Source organism: Desmodus rotundus, chromosome 10 (genome assembly GCF_022682495.2).
Source record: "Desmodus rotundus isolate HL8 chromosome 10, HLdesRot8A.1, whole genome shotgun sequence".
Lineage (NCBI taxonomy): Eukaryota > Metazoa > Chordata > Mammalia > Chiroptera > Phyllostomidae > Desmodus > Desmodus rotundus.
In genome coordinates, this window is record NC_071396.1 from 40,883,877 (window position 1) to 40,904,944 (window position 21,068).

The window sequence follows — 21,068 nt, forward strand, 5'->3', positions numbered from 1 at the left end:
AAATTCAAAACTGTCGCCCTCTGTCTTGCTTCGTGGTTTCTCATCCTGGGACATTTCAGACTGCCCAAGGGGACTGTCCCTCCCACACCCCCCAGGCAGTGGCTCTGCGCTGTCCACTCCCCACCTGAGGTGCTGGCACAAGGGATGAAGGACAAGGGCTGGTGGAGCTGAGCCGTGGACACTCCAAACCCGGGTACAGCCCTGCAGGGAGCGCTGGAGGGCCCCAGCCATCTCCGGTCCCCGAGAGCAAGGAAACACCTCACAGGAGCGGGCGTTTTAACATAGAAGGGACAGTACATCCTTTTATAAAATATTTATTCTAAAAAAATCACACTGTACAAATTTAGATAGAACATTCTCAATACTCGCATGTATAAAAATGTGAACACAGACTGGAGTTAACAGACAAACTTCTGTTGCTGTTTTTCTTTTTAAATTAGGAAGGAAGAGGTGATCTGGGGGTACAAGGACAGTAAACGTCTAGCAGACATTCGAAGGGCTGGCGCTCCAGCGACGGCACAGGGACGGCGCCGCCCGGGTGCCGGCCAGATGCCCAGCACTGGCTCGCACAGCACAGGGTCTGTGCTCAGGCAGGACACCAGCGCGGTTTGCCCCCAGTTCCCATTTCTCTGACCGAGCGGGTTTTCGGTACAGGAGGACAGAGGCGAGGGGTCACTACTGCTCGTTCAAGCAATACCACGGAACCGCCCCTGCAGGCCAGCTGCTCGCACACCCAGACGGAGAGACGGGGACCCATGCAGGAGCCCAGGCCGGGCCCTGCCTTCCTGAGAGGTTATTTTTAAAAGCCTAGGGCGGTGTCAGCGCTGGCATTTCGCTCCGCCTCCCCACAGTTCAGCCTCTCAGCTGAATCCACCCTCCTCCTCACGGGCAGGGTCAGTACAGTGCCACCCCATGGGGAGGCTGCAGGAACCAGGGGAGCAGCCAGCGGGGAGCCTGGGAGGCGCCCTTCACATTCAGGGGGGTAGGGGGGGTGGCCACATCACAGCCAGGGGTGCCAGGCTGGGTCCATGCGGCACAGGTTGTCCAGGCTGTTGGCGGCGGCCACCAGGGTGTTCACTTTGCTCTCGCCGCCCTCGAACTGGGCGAGGTTGTGCAGGCGGGTCATGATGGCCGTGACGGCCTTCTGCACCAGGGACACCAGCTGCTGGCCGTCCATGTTCTCCGGCTGCCCAGCGGCCGAGAGGGGTGAGGAGGTGTCCTCCTGCGTTTTCTTGTGCCAAGCGATGATCTCATCCCGAAGCACAGTTTTCAGGATGCCGTCCACCTGTGCGAGGGGAGAACGGAACAGTCCGTGTTCAAGCAGGAGGGACCGGGGGCAGCTGCCCAAGGAGAACCGGGCCGGCCGCCCCACCTGTGCCCGGGAAGCCGCTTGGGCAAAGCCTCCTCCATGGGGAGCAGCGGCCGCCACGCCTCAGCGTTGAGGCCCAGCTTTCCACCTGGCCCTCCACAGCAGGGCCCACGGGCCCGATGGCACCTGCTGCCGCGTGCGGCTCCCCAGGCCAGCCTGTCCGACCCTGCTCCAGCCCACACCCCCTGTGCCCGGCCAGGGCCCGCAGCGAAGACTGGGCACACGGGCTCTGAACCCACTCTGAGGAGGAACATGTCCCGGGGTGCAGGAGGTGCCAGGTGGCAGCAGGTATGGCGGACAGGAGAGCAGGTGAGGGAGGCTGGAGGGGTCTCAGGGGTCTGTGAGGAGGTCACACTGGGGACAAACAGGAAGGACCAAGGGTACAAAGCAGGTGCGTGCTGCAGGACATGCGTCTTGGGACAAGGGACGAGCACAGAGGCCCGAGCCGTGTGAGTCTACCTGGGAGGTGCTGGCGGGCCTGGGAGAGCCACGCCAGCACTGGCTGAGCTGCAGCCCTGGCCCCACACCTTCCCACCTGCTCCACCTGCTGTGCCTCAGCTTCCCCTCTCACACGCAGGGCACAGTTACAGACCCTCTCTTCTCGAAACGTGTGACGATTAAAAGACGGAGTGAATGGAGAGTCCAGAGGGGGACACTGCCGAGACCCCCTCCTGATGCTGGGGATAAGGGCCTGAGGGGTGGGGCCGCCCAGGAACGACCCACGGCCCTTCCTCGTGAAGGGGCTGGCAAGGGTGGCACTGAGGGTGGGGACGCAGAGGTGGAGAACGCGAGAAGGGCAAGCCCGAGGGCAGGGACTGAAGACACAGGCATGCACCACCGCGTGGTTCGGCGTTACATTCAGATGGAGCCAGACACAACAGCCACCCTGTGGTGGGGGCTCTTGCACTCGCCCATCTCCCAGGAGCGGCAAGGAGTCGAGGGCTGGGCTTTGCCAACGCTGGACTTTCAACAGGCGAGTGAGGTCAGAGTGAGCAGGATGACCGACCACCCAAGGACCCAGGGACCCTGAACCAAGGCACAGGGAGCAGGGAGGAGGGGCCAGAGGCTGCCCTGGCACCCTGTCCTTGTTGGAGTGGGAGGGAGTGGGAGGGAGTGGGAGGGAGCAGGTGGCGGTGGCTGAGGGTTAGCGAGGCAGGCCGAGGGTGCTGGTATTGAGGTCCCGGGAAAGATGGCAGGGTCACTCAAGAGACAGACTGACTACAGATCTTGCGAATCTTCAGGAACTGGGACGCCCAGCAGCAATCCGCTGTCATTTCAGAGACTGTGGAGTGCTTTCGTCTCAGGCACCCAGGACCGTTCAAAAGTGACCACATGGCACGTGGAGGGCTTCACTTCTGTTACCAGGTGCTAACAGGACATGTTTTTACAAGAGGTTCCCATACAGAATGGTCTACATTTTAGCTGAACGTGAAGGCGTTCACCACATTTAGGCCATGGAGAAATCTGGCCCGGAGCGTGGAGAAGGCCCAGTTCCTTCCCATCTACACCAGCAGAGTCTGGGTGATGAGCAATGCGTGGCGTTGCCCCAAGCTGAAACAGGGCTTCCAAATGAGGAGAGCCACTAAATCAGCAAACACCAGGTGCTGGCGAGGACGTGGAGAAAGGGGACCCTCGTGCACTGCTGGTGGGAACGCAGACTGGTGCAGCCGCCGTGGAAACCAGTGCGGAGTGTCCTCAAAAGATCAAAACCGATCTACCACAGGGTCCAGCAATTCCTCCTCTGGGTATTTACCCAAAGAAATCCAAAACACTGATTCAAAAAGCTCAATGCACCCACGTTCACTGTAGCGTGATTTATAACAACCACGATGAGGACGCAGCCCCGTGTCCGTGGACAGACAAGCAGGTAAGAAGCCATAGGTCATACATACAACAGACCATCACAAAAAAGAAGGAAATCTTGCCATTTGCAACAGCACGGACGGCCCCAGAAGGTAGCATGCTGAGCAAAGGAAGTGACAGAGAGAAAAGCAAATACCACGGTTTCCTCTTACATGTGGAATCTAAAGAACGAACAAACAAAAGGGAAACAGAAAGCGAACTGCTGACAGGCAGGCAGACCCGGGCCGGGGCTCTGGGTGAGAAAGGTGCAGGGTGAGGAGCACAAATCGCTGGGCGTGGGACAGTCGCAGGCATGGAAATCACAAACCACCACATCTGGTGCTGGGTGGGCACCAGGCCCACCAGGGCCACCACTTCCTAAGTTACGTAAATGACTAACACACACTGAATGTCAGCTGGGACTGGAAAACAAACTTAAAACGCAAATGAGGAGCGCTTTCTTCGTTCTCTTCAGAGGTTCCCAGTTAAATGCCGTTCTAATACTCTAAGGACAGCCCTACAATTACTTCCAGAAGTACAACGTTCCTCTTTCACCCGACACACATTTCAGGTCCCCGGCACAAATGGTTGGCAGGGAACGGCGCCCACTAGAGCCCCTGACCCCCAAGCAGCGCCCCCTGCTCTGCTGCACAGTGTGACATGTGCCCTGCGAGGTCCTGTTCCCTGCTCGCGTTTACTCAGTGATCTAGAAACTACTCCAAGTGATGTTCTGGGAAAACAATTAAGTGTCTGAAGACTTCTGCAGGCACAAACTGACTACCTGGGAAAAAAGAAAAAGGAGGAAAGACGCAGCTGGTCTCGTAAGTTACAAAAAACACACGAACACCGAACACCGTGCTCTGTCCTCACCTGTGAGGAGACAGCTGCAGAGTCAGAGTGGAGACTGGCTCTGAACCCCAAGGTCCTGCCCTGGCTGCATGACCTCTGACTGCCACTCACCTCCCCTGGCCTCAGTTTCCCCAACCGCACAACTGCCGAGTTGTGCGGACTCGATGAGGGCCCATCTCAGTAGTCAGGGTGGTGCTGGCCCCACACGTGTGGCCGCGTCTGTGTGTCCGGGGCCACAGCCCAAGCGCAGCGGCACCACCCTGCAGACCCTCCGCCCTCTAGAGCAGCGGGGTTCGCAAAGGGACAGAGGAGGCACTGTAGAGTGTAGCACACCCAGCGGGCGGGCAACACTGGCACTTGGAGGTTGGCCCAGGGAAGGCTGCTGGGTCCCCCTGGTGAGCGTGCTCCTCAGCACCCCGAACACGTCTGACACCCGCTTCCTGGAGCGCACCTCCGGTGCAGTCACCCCAGCCCGGCCTCTTGCCGACGACCCCGTGACCTACCTTGAAGTTCGGCTGAGCGAAGCACCGGGCCACGGCGATCATGGAGGCGGTCAAGGGGCCCGAGACGCCGATGGTGGTCAGAAACTCGGAAATGTTGGGGGTGAGGCGAAAAGGGACTGGACGGTTGGCGTCCAAGTCTCCTGTTGCGTCGTTTATGTCAAACCGGAAGTAGGCGACGTTCAGTTTGCCGGTGTCCTAAACGTTGGGAGGGGACAGTCAGTGGCTGGCACAGGGGACGCAGGCGTCTCTCACGGAGAAGGGCAGCCTGCGCACGCCACACTACCTGAGCGATCTGCAGCATCTCGGGGTTGAGTCTGTTCAAGTGCAAGACGAACTCCGCAAAGCCGATGAGCGCGAGCTGGATGGTGCACACCTTCCGGAAGGTCCAGTAGTCGGTGGCGCTGGGGACGGTGTGCAGGGCCCACTCCTTCAGCATGCTGCGGGGCACCATGTTGCTCTGCACCTCCTTGAGGATGTCTCGCAGGACCTGCAACGGCGCACCAGGCCAAGGCTCTCACACTCCATCTCTCTCCCTCAAACAGAAACTCTCAAACTAATACCTCGTGCGGCACCAGCAGAGCTCCTTTTGTTGGCAAACGCACGCGCAGCGTCCTGGAGCGGGCCAGGGACACACGGGCTGCTCGGTTTCCCTCCAGGGTCCACATCTCCTGCTCCAGGCAGCGACGGAGCTGCCCACACAGAGGCCTTCGTTCACGACCAAGCGTGAAATTGGTCTGGCCAGCCAGCCAGAGGGACCCACTGGCCCCGCCAGCACCAAGGTGGAGGCTGCACCGCACCCTGTGGCCTGAACCACCTGGGCTTGGCCTGCACCGAGCCCTGCCATAGAGTCAAGTCCTCCGGGACAGACTGAGACGAGCCCCTGGGAGGCTGGAAGTGCTCCCGGTGCTCCCAGGACCTGCAAGGCCCTCCCAGGAAGCACAACAAGGGCCCTCATAGCCCCCAAGGAGCAGGCCAAGGCAGCTGCCCTGCGGTGATGCCCACGGTCCCACACAGCCCTTCCCATCTTGAGCCCACACCCACCCTGCTGCCCACCGCAGGCCGGGACCTGCAGGTGAGGAGGGAGCTCTGTCCCCGCAGTGGGTGCAGACAGAGTCTGTGTGGGACCCAGACAGTCGGGCCCCAGCTTCAGGGCTGGTCACCTCCTGTGGTTTAGAAAGTGCACATGGCACAGGCCACGCACCTAGTAGAGCACCGAGCAGACAGAAAACCTCACGTCGTGGACACCAGGTTGGGCTGCCAGGGAGTTTGCCATGAAGTTACTTTTAAATTCTAATTCTGAATTGTTTTGTAAGCGCAGGTAAAAGAATCGGGAACCTCTCCACGGTTAAAACTTACCTCTTTTTCCTGTTAGAACAACCGACCTGCTGCAAATGTCCCTTCACCAAGTCCACGGTCACCTCGTTTCCACCATCTCACAACCCGAGATGGAACTCCTCCCCCACAAACACACACCCCATTTCCTGAGCACCCGTCACAGAGGCACCACTGCAGAGGCCTTGGGCCGTGCCGGCACTCCGCCCATCCTGACTGCGCACCTGGTGGCTGGCCTGCGTCCCCCGCGCCTGCACAGTGGCCAGTCTGTCGTAGTACCGGGAGATGGGGTTGTCGTGCTCGATGCCCTTCTTGGCACAGCGCTGCTTGTAGATCTCCACGAGGGAGAGAGACGAGGGGTTGTCTTCCACGAGGCGCATCTGTGGGGACACCGCCACGACTCGCGGGACTGAGGAGAGAGGGCAAGAGCAGAGGGGCGGCTGAGAGAGGGGCCGGGGGCGGCACCCGCCTCGGCCTCAGGCGTGGCCTGGGCGCAGAGGCAGCAGGCGGGGGCGAGGCCGGAAGAACTCCAGCCACACTCCGCACACCGAGGTCGCGCGCAAGGCGTGGAGGAGCTCCAAGCACCAGGCTGCTGTCACCCTGTGCTTAGATGCAGCTGGACAGAGGTTCTTTAGCAGCAATCTTACAGAAGGACACAGACACCGCCCCCTGTGCCAGTGCAGGCGCTGCTGCGCAGAGGAGCAGCCGCGGGAGCCAGCCGCCCGGACTGCTGGCAGGCGCACGCAGAAGCTGCGACGCTGCTGCACACGGTGCACTCAGGCAAGTGCCAGGCAAACCCGCTGCTGGCGTGCTGCCAGGCTTCAAACGGGAAAGGAATTCACCAGGACTCCAGGGCATGCACGCGTGGACTACCACCCCCCAGTGGTCATTACGAGCGTGGCTTTGGAAGAAGGAAAAAACCATCTACTATCCACAGTTGGGATCGACACTGGATCACATTACATGCGTGTCAAAATGCACATAGCTTTCTACAGACTTGTTTTTTAACCCACTTCTTATTCTGGCGAGACTGAATTTAGGAAGGTCCCACACGTGCCCAGAGTACGCACTGTGAGGGGCTCCTCGATGCGGGCATGCGACTCTAAAATTCCTTACCAACGGTTTTCTTCTCTGGGTGGGATGACAGAGCTCACCTCTTCCCCCATTACAGACGCAGGTCCCTCATGAATCACCAGGACAACGCGACTGTGGGAAGCCCTCACCTGGGTGCTGCCTGCTGCCACCTGACCATGATCCCTGTGGCCTTTCTGGGCCCCCCACCCTGCCCAAGCCTTGTTTCACTCCGAAGGCGAGCTCAGGCAGTGCCCACGCGCAGCCATGTGGGGTCCAGGAGTCCAGAGGCCTCACCGCACACTGAAGTGCGCTGGTAACAGACCCAGGACCAAACCTCCATTCAGCCCAGCTCCCGCCAGAGCCTGGGGCAAGGGATGGGACTCCTGGGGGCAGTGGGCCCAGGCACAGCGCCTCCTTTTCCAGAAAGCCCTCAAAGCACCCACCTTACGGTGAGGAGCCTGCAGGCTGGGAAGGGGTCCTGAGGGCCGGTCCTCCTTGTGAGGCCTTCCCTGCTCGGTGCAGCTCAGCACCTGCTCGGGGCTGATGCATGGGGCATGCAAAAGCCCTCACGGCTCACGAGTGCCGCTGGGTGCCCGCCAGTGCCGCCTCCCACCTGTGAAGAAGAGGTGCCGCTTCGTGGTCTCCTTCCTCTTCTCCAGACAGGGGTTGAGCAGACGCAGCAGCTGCAGCACACGCTCCTCCCTGCGCGACTCCGTCAGGCAGGCGTCGTTCATGACCAGGTAAGGGTAGATCTTGCCGTTGTGCCCACGGATGTACAGCCTCCTGGCGGCGGTGTTGTGCTTCTGCACGATCTCCACCCGGGGCATAAACCTGCGGGCACAAGCGCAGCCCGGTCTCCAGCCCGCTCCTCTTCCCTGCGCAGGAGATGGAGCTTTCCCAGAGCCGCAGCAGGAACAGGCAGTCACGGACCACCCCCCCCGACCCCCGTCCTGACGAGGTACAAGCCGTGCAGTTACGTCACAATACGAGAGAAGAAACCGCAGCAGAGGGAAAACAAAAGACAGAAGATGAACTGGAGTTTCAAAAGACTCGTCCCTGGGCCCAACTCCAGGAGCTGCGTGGGGCACCGGGCCGGCCCTGAGCACAGCAGCAGCAGGGCTGGGAGGGCCCAGGGCTGACCTCTGGGCCCAGAACAGTACCTCCTGGCCCTCGCAGGTGCCCTGAGGAGCCAGCACGGGGACAGACAGGCCCTCGCCCTCACCTCCTCACAGTGGGCCTCGGCCACAGACAAAGGTCTGGGAGGAGGGGCCTGGCCAGGAGCCAGGTCAGGTCCAGGGGAAGAGAAATTAAATGCTAGACATGTGGGAAAGCAAAGCTCTGTGCCTGAGAGAGAAACGCAGACACCTGACTGCCAGCTAAGGCAGCCTCTTCACACACCCAACCAGACTGACACACCCCACTACACCCAGGACCGCCTGAATCTGTCCGGCCACTGCGCCAAGCATGTAAATGAAGACCAGGAAACTGGACTTTGTCAAGTTTCTGTGGCAATCAGAAAGGTCCTTTGGAAGCAAACACGAACTTGACTCGAACGAGACATTTAACCCACCAGCCAGACTAGACCCTCTGGGCCCCCCACTCAACTCCTCAGGCAGGCCTGTGCTCTCCAAGACTCCAAGACTCCGAGACTCCAAGACGCGCAGAACTGCCTGCAGGCGCCCTCTGTCTGCGAGGGCAGGTCAGCAGCGGGCCAGGCCGGCTCACTCACCGAGCAATCTTGATATAATAGTGCGTCGGTTTCGGCATCAGAAATTCCCCCGGGATTTCCACCTCTGCCGTCTGTGCCGAGAAATTGCTCAGAAACCGACACTTCTCTTCTATGAGGAAGAACTTTGGAAGCTGCTTGGTTTTGGCCTCCAGAATTTTGATCCACTTTTTCAATTTAGAAATAAGATTATGAAGCTTCATGGATCCTGGAACACTGAAGTCAAAATCTTCAAAATAAAACATGAATGAACGTTTTTAGTCATCTGAGCTATTTCTATTTCTACTCCCCCCCCCAAATCACTGCGCAAGCGCCTCCCAGCTGGAACAGGCCTCCGTCTACCCAGTCCGGCACCACTTCCCACAATCCCTCCTGCTCTTCAACGTGTCGGCTGGGCCTGAAGGAGAGCGCGAAGCCCTGGTGTGGCAGTTCTCCCAGGGCTGGAGATGACCACCAACCTGGACCCTCACCCCACCACAGCCTGCCCCCTTCAGGAACGGTGCAGGGACCCCGGGAGCCCCTCGGCCATGCACAGAAGGCACCTCTGAGAGCAGGCGCTGCCCTGGGGAACTGAGGCCCTGTGTGGAAGCCTGCACAGCGATCCCACAAAGCGAAAGGAGAAGTCTGCCCAGAAGACGAAACCGTCCCTCAGCTCATCAGCAGGAATTAGGGCAAGTGATCCAAATGACAAAGTGGCGAACGTGCACTTCCGCTGAGTGTTTAAAGCACTCTGGTCCATGCGGTTCTCAGAGTTCATCATGAGGTCAGGCCTTCTTTAAAAACACCCTCGGTTCCCACCCAGAGGAGCACCGGCGGCAGACCAGATTCTCGTCCACTAACTTGCTGGAGCCCAAAGGCCGGGAAGAGCCCAACCACCTCTGTTTGAGACAGGGACCCATGGGGGCCCCGAGGGGCACTGTCCTTGTGCCGCTAAGGACCGATTACCCTGAGGCCGAGCCCGACGGCCCCTCCCAAGCCTTCCAAGGGCTGCCCCGCGCTCTCCTGGCCCCGAGTCAGGTCGGATGGGCTGGGCCAGGGTGGGCTCCTGCCCCCTTCTCACTGCCTTGCTGGAAGCAGAGCCTCCTGCCAACTCTGCCAAGATGAGCTCCTCCCTCCTCCCCCTCCTCCAGGGCTGCTGCAGGCTGCACAGTGGCTAAAGGCAGGGAACACAGCAGAGGGGTCGCCCATGTGAACGTGGAACCAGAAACTGGTAAAGGCCGGGTCGCACTGATGCAGGAGGCCCCGAGGAGGGCATAGATGTCCCAGCGCAAGCCTGTTCTCAGCGTTGACCAGCACCCCCACCAAGGAAGGCTCCCTTCAGGCCACCTCCAGGCTCCCAGCAGAGCCCCTCAGAGCCACGTCCACCTCATCCCCCATCCCTGCCGCTTGCCTGGCCACCACTGAGCCGCTCTCCAGCTCTGGCTGGTGTGCCGTTTCACAAACGCCCTGTAAGCACGTGCCACGCAGTAGATACCCTTTGGAGGGGACTTTTGTGCTCAGCACCGACGTCTGCACGGTTCACCCCAGTCGCCCCATGAGAAAAGTCTGAGGAAACCTGGCAGGGGTGTGCTCCCTGGCGCAGGAGGCGCAGAGGCAGAGGCAGACTCACCGGTGGTGAACTGGCCCTTCAGCTTCTGGAAGACGGGGTCCTGAGCGGTGGCCTGTGCCCGCCGGGCCAGCGACTCGGAGGCCGCGCTGGAGAACATGGTGGAGACGTTGGACACGTTCTCCAGGCCCACCCCGAACGTGCTCACCAGCTTCTTGACGAAGTTCAGCGTGTGGGGTGTGATTTTGGCATCGGACACGGCTCCGCTTTTCTCAAACGCGACCGAGTAACACTTCGCCAGGCCCTGCTGGAGCTGCCTGAGAACCTAGCAGGAAGGGACCAAACGCAATTCACAAATGAGCGCTCGATCCAAGCAGCTCACCTACCCCAGAGGCTCTGGCCAGCACGTCCCCACCACCACCCAGGCAACGTCCGGAGTGGGCACAGGCTCAGTGTGTGCTCCACACCATGTGCCGTGTTTTCTGGCAATGTTAAAAAGGACACAACCCCACTTCTGTGGCCATGTGCCAGCCCTTCTGCTGGCTGACCCTTGGAAAGCCGCACTCAGAGGCTCCAGGCCACAGCCGCACATCTGCACGCGCACACAGAAGACCAGCGCACACAGGAGACCAGCGTGGGAACACAGGGCCTCGGGGCCACCAGTAAGCACGTGTCGGGCAACAAAGGGCTACTCTTTCGTCATCAGCTCAGACACACACACCGTTGAGGGTGTGGCCCCGCAGCTGGGAAGACCACAGGAGGACTAACTCCTGCCCTGGGGGTCACTGTGGTCAGCCTGTGCCCTGGAAGTGACTGAGCTCGTGTGAGTGAGCAAAGCAGGCACTTTAAGGACAGGAACGGTCTTCTCAGTTTCACCCTCTTTTGAACCCTCCCCCGCTTCACGTGCTGAAGGCCGCCCTGCTGGGCGGACACTCACTCTCTGCCTGCCCCGTCGCTCAACTGGAGCACAAACTTAGAAAAGGGCCAGGCAGCTGCACGAAGACCACACGGCCACAAAAGCGTGCGGAACGACACTCGAGCCCACGTCCATATACCTCTTCGTGCCAGTTTTCCCGGAACCAGACCATCTGGTCGACGATGCCTTCCAGGGAAGACAGAAGCGTTGGGTGCAGTTCCCGCTGCATGTGCATGATTCGGCTGCAGCGCCACATGGGCGCCGTTGCTCTTATGGGCCCTGGATCTGATGCAGAATGGGACTGGTTACCCACTGAACTTGGCTGCTGCTGTCCAGAATCTGAGAGCGACACACACAACGCCAGTGTCAGCGCAAACCTGGCCGGTGCCGGGGCGCGGTGCTCCGGAGGGCCCGCCGGCCAAAGGAACGCTGGTTCCTGCCGGCGTGCAAGCACGCCCGAGACCGCTTCCCTGGCCTGCACAGGAGAAGGCCTGCCTCTCGGGAGCGGGGTGGGGGACTCGGGCACGGGGGTCTGAGCGTCTGTAGCCGGCTGCCCCGGGCTCGGTGGGATGTGTCTGGGCAGACTGAGAAGGCAGGCGGGCGGCGTGCTGGTGGGGAGCCAGGAGAGGCCACTGCACTCTCCTTTTCAGCCTGACCCTACACAGCAGCGTTTTTGAAAGTCTGGAGAAAGTGTTCGGCAATGCATCCCTCACTGTGCAGCTCAGAGAACCCCGAAAGTATTTAAGGAGCAAGTCCACACTTTTCAGCTAGCAAGGCCAAATCACATGTGTAAAACAGTATTTCTGAAAAATACAGTCACTTGCTGCAGGAAACATGATATTAAACTCCCTGAACCCTGTTTTCCTAGCTTCAGCTCACTGAATAAAAAGTCTTAATTTTCAAATGACCAAAACATGGACGGACCCACTCGGGAGCCCCAGAGGTCAGAGGCGAACGGTGCCGTGCAAGTGCCCCACGCGCCCAGTGCAGGGCAGGCGGGGCCCCCGCTGGCCGCACAGGCCCCGGAAGCCTGGTTGTGCGGCACACATGTCTGCACATGGAACCGTCTGGTGCGGTCCTTGACATGTTTACAAAGCGCTGTGCTTAGCAGGCAGCTGAAACCATCAAGTGAGTTATTTCTTTACGTACTGGGACTTAATCAATATAGATTTAAAATATTATATTTTGAGTAAACTTGACATCTGGTAAGATTTCTACGCTGATTCTTCTGACAGCTGAAGCTAATCCTTACAACCTAAACAACATGAACGTAGTAACTAACACTTACACTGCTCACCAGGATGTACTTGTAACTAATAAGGCAAGTTATTTGTAATTACCTACAGTTAGAAAGTCCCTGAGTGATTTCTACTTGAGGAACAAGTCACTCAGGTAAGCAGACACCCAAGTACGTGCTGGCAAAGGAGAACCACAAACTTCACTCAAGAGATCAGGCTCTGCCTTCTGGTCCCCGACTACCCTCTCCCGGCGGAAGACAGGCCAGCCCCCGTGCCAAGGAGTCAGCCAGCTACAGGGCAGGAGTGTGTCTGCAGCAGATGGACGGGAGGCCCGTAGAAGTAGCCCACCCAGCCGGCCCGATGGCCCCGCCGAGACGTACCGCTCTTGTAGCGTTCCCGCTGCTCTATCTTCAGGGTCAGGTACAAGGTCCGGATGGGGAAGTAGACTGCCTGGGGGTACACTCGTCCGACCTGCAAGGGGACACAGAGCAATGCAGAGTCTGCCCCCACCGTGCCTCTGCACTGAGACGGCTCCTGCCAAAGCAGCCAGCACGACCCAGGGACGGGCCGCTGCCTGCACTCGGGGCCGAGGAAGCCTGCACTGCGCCCTGGTCTAACGCCCGAGGCCAGACCCAATGGCCAGTGAACATCCAGCGCAGCTTTAAAGATCCGAGAGAGACCTACACAGCTCGCACGTTTCAGCGGTTCTTCCTGGGGACGCAGAAAGCACACTGTCACGTGACTGAGTAGATCCTGGGCCTTACACAGGAAGACACAAGACGACACCAGCCTTGTGTCTGGCACAGCTCGCTGGGAACTGCGGGACGGCCCATCCGGGAACAGCTCCACGCCGCATAACCGCAGCAAGGAGGTGGCCGACATGCTTCTATTACAGTGAGAAAACCCAGCTCCGCCAAACTGGGCTGCAGGGCTCCTTCCAAAGGGCCGAGGGGGTCACCACGCTCTGGCACAGGCCACAGGGCGGTGGCTGATGTGCATTAGGAGACGTGCCGTGAGGGACAACGTGCACACACACTCCGTCTGCACCCCCGCAGATAAACCCCGAGCAGAAGGCCAGAAGCACAGCTACCTCCTCTTAGGGAAAAAGACAAAACCATCTCTGGGTACGAGGCAGATGACGCACCGAGTGTGAGCAGCCAAGTAAACCCAGAGAGAAAAGCGCGGCAGGTTCCCGAGTGCCTGGTGCCCACGCGCCTCATTCGTGGGAGGTCACACGACTTTAATTCCATAAAAGGAAGGTGCTGCATGTGTCCCAGACTGAAGTGTGTCTCCATTTCTACTACTTGGGTCCTTCCTCTGACCCCAGTCTTTTCTCAGCAGAGGAACATTCTGGAACCACTCTCAAAAAACGGTCATGAAAGCTGCCTGCCTAGGCCTGTCCCCAACTCCGGCTCACAACCGTCCCCTCTGCCCACCACCACCCAGTGCCGCCACCCCCAGAGTCGTGGGCGAGCCTCGCCTTTCGCCGTGACTCCCGCTCCAAGCACGCTCTGGCACTCTTATGTTTTAAGAGCCTGTTCGTTTTACTTGCATCTTATGTGGCAACGTGCTCAAGCAAAGAAATTCCATTTTAATACTATAACGCTACAGCAGATTATTTCATTTCAGCCTTGATAAACTCTTCGGTCACGTGTCACTGCGCCTTGTGTCAAGTGGTCTCTGAATGCATGCATGTTCCCGTACCTCTGACCCATTTGCCACACTTTGAACACGCACCTTGGCTCCCTGGGGAGAAGAATGTGAAAGGAAGACATGACTTTTTTTGTGAATAGACACCTTATCATACCCACCTGGCTAATAAGGTTCAGGAGCAGCTTTCCCTCGGAGCCGACCAGGCAGGTGAGCAGCTGGGGGATCCAGGCCAGCCACTGGATGGGCGGCACGCCGATGCAGTACTTGTCCACAGCGTCCGCCAGAGTGTTTTTGTCATCGTCGAAGCTCAAGAGCCACAGCACCTGAGAGAGGAGGGAAGATTCTGGAGCTCAATGAAAGAAACTGCTGAGGCCTGTGACTTTTCCCTGCACTGAAATACCACGCAGGGTAGTTTTCCTAGAAACACGTCTACAAAAGGTCCAACAACAGTGCTCGACTGAGCATGTAAGTAAACCAAACATCTGAGTGAAGCTTTTTTCTAGATTTAGCTTCACTGCCAATTGCCAGCTGATCTAATCAGCTTGGCCAACGGCCCTAAGGAGGCAACAGGCAGACGGCCTGGGCTGCCCACCTGCCGAATCACCTCGTGCCCCCGCCAGGTCTCGGGGGAGCCGCCCTAGGGTCAGGTAGCAGCCTAGTGTCCAAGGGTGGCGGGAACAATGACATCTAACACAGCAGATGGAGTCAGATACTTAGGTAGTCCCTCTGTGTTATGACAGCTGGTGTGTTTCATACTCGGCTGTAAACCACTATGTGCTAATGGTGTGCATTCCAAATTCTGGGATCACATCAAGGAATTCTAAAAACATCCAAATCTTAAATGGGCAAAACAGTAAAGAACAACTTATTCTTAAGTTTTCTGCAAGAGTTCATTCTGGGTGGTATTTATCTGTTCCTTGGCAGGCACAGGCCAGAGCAACAGGGACAGAGGACCAAGCCGGCAACCAGCAGCAGGCACACGTCTGCCAGTCCTAAGCCTGGCGCTGCCAGGACAACACAGATCGAGAATGCCAGCGACCACGACCTCACCCCATAGTGCGTGCAGAGATCTGACAGGCTCTAGGACCATGCGCCTGGCCCTGCAGGTGAGAGCTCAGAATCCAATGGGTGTCTGGCTGGCACGTACCCCTTGCAGATCCTCACCAATCCACAGGAACCTCTGTCCAGGGTGCAATCCCACAGCAACGCTGGACTTGAGACCTAAGACCCAGACTCCAGGCCTGGTTTTGCTGCTTGATGTCCTGGGACCCCAAGGACATCCAGGCCTCAGTTCCCTCAGCGTTAACACTGAACTTCGAAGAGTGATGAGGGTGGAGATTGAAGCATGAAACAAGCCTCTTGCCCAGCACAGGGTGGAACAGCTAAGCTGTCATCCACGCTGGAAGACCCCCAGATGATCTCTGGTCAAAGCTAATTCTCTCGGCCTCACCTTGGCTAAGTATTTCCTCGATTTGCTCTCGTTCTGATGCCGGCACGCGTGCAGGTAGCAGGTGATGGCCGACACTCCGAGGTGCAGCTGCCGCTCCTTGACAAAGATGTTCTCCAGGTAGTCGCCCCACATGGCCCACGCCTTCACCAGCACGTCGTGCATCTGCACCGCCGCGGAGAAGGCCTTGTTCGCCTCCTCGGACCTGGGAGGACACAAGCCAAGACCTCAGCCGGGCTTCCTCTCGGGCGCACTTCGCATACACAGAACCAACCAGGTGACAGCGAGTGACTCAATGGCCCTTGGTACGCTCGTACACTTTGCACACGTAAGTTGTGCAGCTGCTTGCCGCCCCTACCTAATGGGGTGGCCAAAAGTCCATTCAGTCTTTTCCATAAAGTAAAAGACACATCTTTCATTTTCACCGGTAACTTTATTGATTTGGATATTTTGAGTATGTTGGCTGTCTCCCCCTTGGTATAATGATTGATTGATCTCAGTTACAGTTTGAACTTGATCGCTATCAACTGGTGTACCTGACTGTAGAGCACCGTCCAGCGAGAAATCTCTGCAAACCGCAAACTTGAGAAACTTCGCAAACTTGGACTTGTTCGATCAATCACAGCACCTTCTCCACACACGGCACAAATCTTTTTTTGTGTCTCAGTTGTATTTTTACCTTTCTTGAAATAATAAAGCATAATAGGCCGAAAACACTGCATGTTTTCTTCCATCTTAAATATTAAAATGGCTACCCAAAAATTCACCAATTTTGATAAGCTTTTTTAAATGCCCGCTGATACGACAGCTGTCACAACACAATCTAACAAAACTGTTTCGAATGACGTTAAAGACAACTAAGCACTACTAGAGCAAACGAACTTTTTGGCCACCCCAATAGTTGCAAAGCACTTCATCACCCCAAAGAAAGCCCCCGGCCATTAAGCAGTCCTTCTCCATCAGCCGAGACCCCCGGCCGCCACCAGTCTGCCAGCCGTCTCTGTGCGTTTACCCACCTGCCTGTCTCCCGTAAGGGAATCTCACGTTACACGAGTGTGTGTGTGTCTGGCTTTTCACTAGGCACAGAGTTAGCTTCATCCATGTGTGGCGTGAATGAGCACTTTAACCCTCTTTGTGACTGAACACCGTTCAACTACCTGTGTTTGCCATTTTGCTCACCCATTCGTGTCAGCTGTTTTGACATTCCGGCTACCATCACCAAGTGCCTAAGTGAGCACCCATTTTCAATTTGGGGAGCACATACCAAAGAGTGGAGCTGCTGGGTCGTATGATAATCCCATGTTTAGTTTTCGAGGAACTGCCGAACTGTTTTCCACAATGGCCGCACCATACTAGTAACGTACCAAAAATGTACAAGACATCAGAGAGAACTGTACCCCCATAGCCCTCATGAACAGACTCGAACCTCCTCGACAGAACCTTAGCAAACCAAATCCACTGGTGTCCTCAAAGGGTGGCACACGGTGACCAGGCGGGACTTACTCCAGCGATGCGAGTGGCGGTTCCACCTGGGAGAATCAGTCCACGCACCGCATCGCATGGTAGAAAGACAGACAGACACGTCTCGGCTGAGGAAGAAAGGACATCTGACAAAATCTAACACTTTTCCATGGTAAAAACACTCAATGAACTAGGAACAGAGGAAACGACCTCAACACGAGAAAGGTCACATGAGAACCCACAGCCAACGTCACACGCGATGGATGACCAGCGACTGAGGTCTCCCTCTCAGGTCAGGGACCAGACAAGCATGCCCGTAATCACCACTTCTACTTCAGCTTTGTGCTGGAATTCTCAGCCAGAGCAACCAGGCACGCAGACTGAAAGGGAAATGCAGACTCTCTACTTGCAGATTCCGCAGTCTAATACACAGAAAGCCCTAAAGAATTCACAGAAGAACTACTGCAGCAAACAAATACAGCAAAGCTGAAAAATCAGTATTTAAAACCCAGCTGTATTTCTTTACCTTAGTAATGGGCACTCTGAAAATAAAATTTAAAAAACAAGGTATAACACATCAAAAGGAATAAAATATTTAAGAACAGAATTAACACAAGAAACACAAACCCTGTACAATGCAAACCATAAAGCACTGTTAAATGGAACTGGAGATGACCTAAACACAAGACTCCTGCGGATTAAAGGCGTGGCACTGTTACCGTGTCGACACAGCCCGAATCAATCTGCGACTCGGTGCGATCCCTGTCACAATCCCACTGCCTTTTGCTGCAGAAATAGACAAGCTAAAATTCACGTGGAAATGTAAAGGACCCCAAAAAGCCAAAACAGTCGTGGAGAAGAACCAAGTCGCGGCACACTTCCCCACTCCCCATCAGGGCGAATGTCCAGATGCACAGCCGCACCGCTGGCCCAGAGCTGAGGCCCTCCAGTGGGGGACGGACAGTCTCTCCAGTGAGTGGTGCTGGGACAACAGAAGCACACCTGCCAGAGAGGAACTTTAGACCGCTACCCTCATGCCACATAAAGCGTTAACTCAAAATGCACTAAAGGCATAAATGTAAAAGCTAAACCTATAAAACTCTTAAAAGAAAACGACAGGAGTAAATGCACATGACCTTGGGTGAGGCAGTGGTGCCTTAGACATGAAACCAAAAGCACAAGCGATGAAAGAAAAAACAAATAAATGGGACTCATCAAAGTGATAAACTCTGTGCCTTAAGGGTGCTAACAAAAAAGCAGAAAGTTCCCCTGCAGAGCGTGAGAAACTATTTGCAAATGATGCATCTGAAAGAAACACACCCAGACATGAAGAATTGGAACTCAACAGTAACAAGTCAAATAACCCATTTTAAAAATGGGCAAAGTAACTGAATAGGTATCTCCTTAGAAAAGGTGAATAAATGGCACAGAAGCCCCTAAAAGATGCTAAACTCCTTAGCCACAAGAAAAATGCAAAGTAAACCCACAGTGAGACACCACCTCACACTCACTGGGACGGCCTAACCAGAAAAGTGGGGAATAGCAAGTGCCGACAAGGGAGTGGGCAAACGGGAGCCGCCAGCAACCCAGCGGGGATTAGGGTGGAGGCCCTACTGCAGAAAACCGGCAGTCTCTCCGAGCAACAAAGGACTATAGGGGACCTGGCAATTCCACTCCCGCGTACCAGTACGAGGCCAAGAAAATGGAGGCCGCGCTCCCACACAGCCTCGTGCGCGACCCAGTGCTCCCAGCAGCATTGCTGTTGTGGCCAGGACTGGAAACCACCCAGGGGCCTCCAACTGCCGGGTGAGGAGGAAAATGTGAGCACACGCCAGAACAGCAGCGGGCGTGAGAAGGAACAAAGCCACCAAACAGGCCACAGCACGGGTGACCCTGAAAATATGCACAGAAGCCGGATCCCAAGGCCACGTATCTGGTTCTATTTGCATGAAACGTGAGCAACAGGCACATCACAGACACAGAGAGCAGCCGCTGTCTGTCCGAGGACAAAGGGAGGGAAGAATGGGAAGTGACTGCTACCAGTGTGTGGCCTCTTCTGGGGATGATGGAAATGCTCCAGAATTATCGAGTGGTGATGACGGCTGTGCAACACCGCGAATACACTAAAACTCCCTGAATGGCACACTTTCAAATGGTGTGTGTTATGTCATGTAAATTTTTAAAAAATTTTAAGGGGGCAAATCCCTTTTATCTTGACAAAATCACTTTCTTACTTAAAAATAAGCTTAAAGGCAACCCCCATAATCGGAAATGAGAAGAGTGGGCTTCAGAGCTCTACAGACGGCAACAGACAGCACCCTGCATCTCGCTGGTCTCACTGGTGTGCCTTACAGCAGCTCACCGCCTGCCGGTCCTTTCTCTAGGACAGGCATGGCTGCCCTTCTCTGTAGCGGGCCAGTGAGAACACGACTCCTGCTACAACGCAACTCCGGCCGAGCCGTGGACAGTCCCAGGCACGGCAGCAGTGTGGGTGTGCTCCCACGCGCCACTTCCAGAAACCGGACCCCAGCAGCACCCGGCCTTCGGGCCACACAACTGACCCCTGCTCCAAAGCACGACTCTTCTCCATGAAAGCGACCCGCTCTGTCCCCGAAGGGCACGCAGGGGAAACGGGCAATGGATCCACGTCACCAGCTGTTCTGTGTTCCAGCCGCTCCTTTTTAGAGAGCTTTTAAAGTACCACCCAACCCCTGGCTCATCCACCGGCTGTAAGTTCACTCTCTCTGCAGAGGTACAACACCCAGAACACCACACCTGACAACACCCACTGAATCATACTGACTTCCGGCTGACCTTCCCACTGGCCTCCGCAGTAAGCAACCACCCAGGAAACCTGGCGGGTTGCTCTCAGTCCCCTCCGTGTGACATACGTACTTGTTGATCTGAGCCAGGAACATTCCCTTCAGCGCATAAAACTCGGCCGTCATCTCTTTTGTGAAGTATTTCAAGTTTGTAGATTCTATAACTTCAAGGCCCTGTTTAAAAAAATGTGTAGAAAAAAAGTTCTTGAAATTTCTAGACAATATGACTATAACAACTTCATTAAAATATTTATCGAGGCAATTAGTCCTAAAGGTCACTGAGAAACGTACTTTAAATTGACAACAGATTTGCCTGCCATGAGTATTTGTTGACTGAAAGTATTTGGCTGAATCACTTCATGCTAAATTCAATCCAGTCCTAGACACCTGAAGGGTATTATGTTCTCTAAGCTTTATATATCTAATCAGTTTCTAATCGTCATTTTTATTAACATTCCTCTGAACACAGACAATAATCTACCTTGCAACACCTTCACACTTATGCAGTCTTTAATTTTTTCCTTCAGCACATTAACCAAGTACACAGTAGAAGAGACGACAAAATGATGTATTTCAACACTCGGGGCGCTTTTCCCTCTCGTTTAGGAAGGACTATGTGGCTGTGTCCGCAGGAAGCGCTGCATTTGCACCGCCCCCCGCCCCGGCCCCGTCATCTGAGCCAGGAGCCCCCACGTGGATGCGTGCCCCGCCCCCCCCGCCCCGCAGACCCCGGCACTCTACCTGCATGCACTCGTTCTTCCCCATGACCCCTGCCAGCTGGAGGTAGCATTTGACCTGCTGCCGGATCTTCTGGAAGCAGTCCACAATAGGGACGGTGGGGATGGTGTGAATGCGACTCAGGATGTCCAGAGCCACGTTGACCAGCCCTTGTTTCCGGGCAATTTTCCCGTACTGGATGATGGCTGAGGCGGACGCGTGCACCCCGAGCATAGCGTTGTTTGAGCTTGGGTCGTGCTGAGAACTGTTTTCATACGCAGTCACAATAGCTAGAAAGCAAAGAAACGGCTTATCAGCCCAGGCCAAATGTTTTCAAAGTACTCCACAATAAGGCTGAGATAAAAAGTGAACACACACATGGCTTATGAAAATGGAAAGCTCGGTGATAAACCCCTTCCTTTTCCTTGAATTTTATATTGAAAGGAAGCTATAGAAAGCACCAACACCAAGTTGAGTGTTAGTATCCTGGCTAACTAAACCATGCAGGGTGTGAGCAGCGGGGGCCAGAAAAATGGAGGGGGCCACACTCCTTGGGGAGGGGCTGGGAGGTGT

General features: G+C 56.2%; 1 protein-coding gene across 7 annotated transcripts in view; it reads right to left on the bottom strand.

Annotated features, from left to right (window-relative positions):
- Positions 1 to 298: 298 nt before the first annotated feature.
- Positions 299 to 21,068, bottom strand: part of TRRAP (transformation/transcription domain associated protein) — a 115,287-nt gene continuing 94,517 nt past the window's right edge. For 6 of the 7 annotated variants that reach the window (XM_053912291.1, XM_053912290.1, XM_053912292.1 and 3 more), the window contains 13 exons: positions 20,520 to 20,785; positions 19,852 to 19,952; positions 15,499 to 15,700; positions 14,207 to 14,371; positions 12,776 to 12,866; positions 11,297 to 11,496; positions 10,305 to 10,566; positions 8,699 to 8,924; positions 7,583 to 7,800; positions 6,120 to 6,304; positions 4,847 to 5,050; positions 4,564 to 4,758; positions 299 to 1,285 (listed from right to left, as the gene is read on the bottom strand). In XM_053912291.1, the coding sequence (XP_053768266.1) occupies positions 1,001 to 1,285; positions 4,564 to 4,758; positions 4,847 to 5,050; positions 6,120 to 6,304; positions 7,583 to 7,800; positions 8,699 to 8,924; positions 10,305 to 10,566; positions 11,297 to 11,496; positions 12,776 to 12,866; positions 14,207 to 14,371; positions 15,499 to 15,700; positions 19,852 to 19,952; positions 20,520 to 20,785 (2,600 nt within the window). In that variant the 3' untranslated portion in view covers positions 299 to 1,000. The remainder of the gene's footprint in view (positions 1,286 to 4,563; positions 4,759 to 4,846; positions 5,051 to 6,119; positions 6,305 to 7,582; positions 7,801 to 8,698; positions 8,925 to 10,304; positions 10,567 to 11,296; positions 11,497 to 12,775; positions 12,867 to 14,206; positions 14,372 to 15,498; positions 15,701 to 19,851; positions 19,953 to 20,519; positions 20,786 to 21,068) is intronic. The other variant, XM_053912293.1, reaches the window with a different exon arrangement.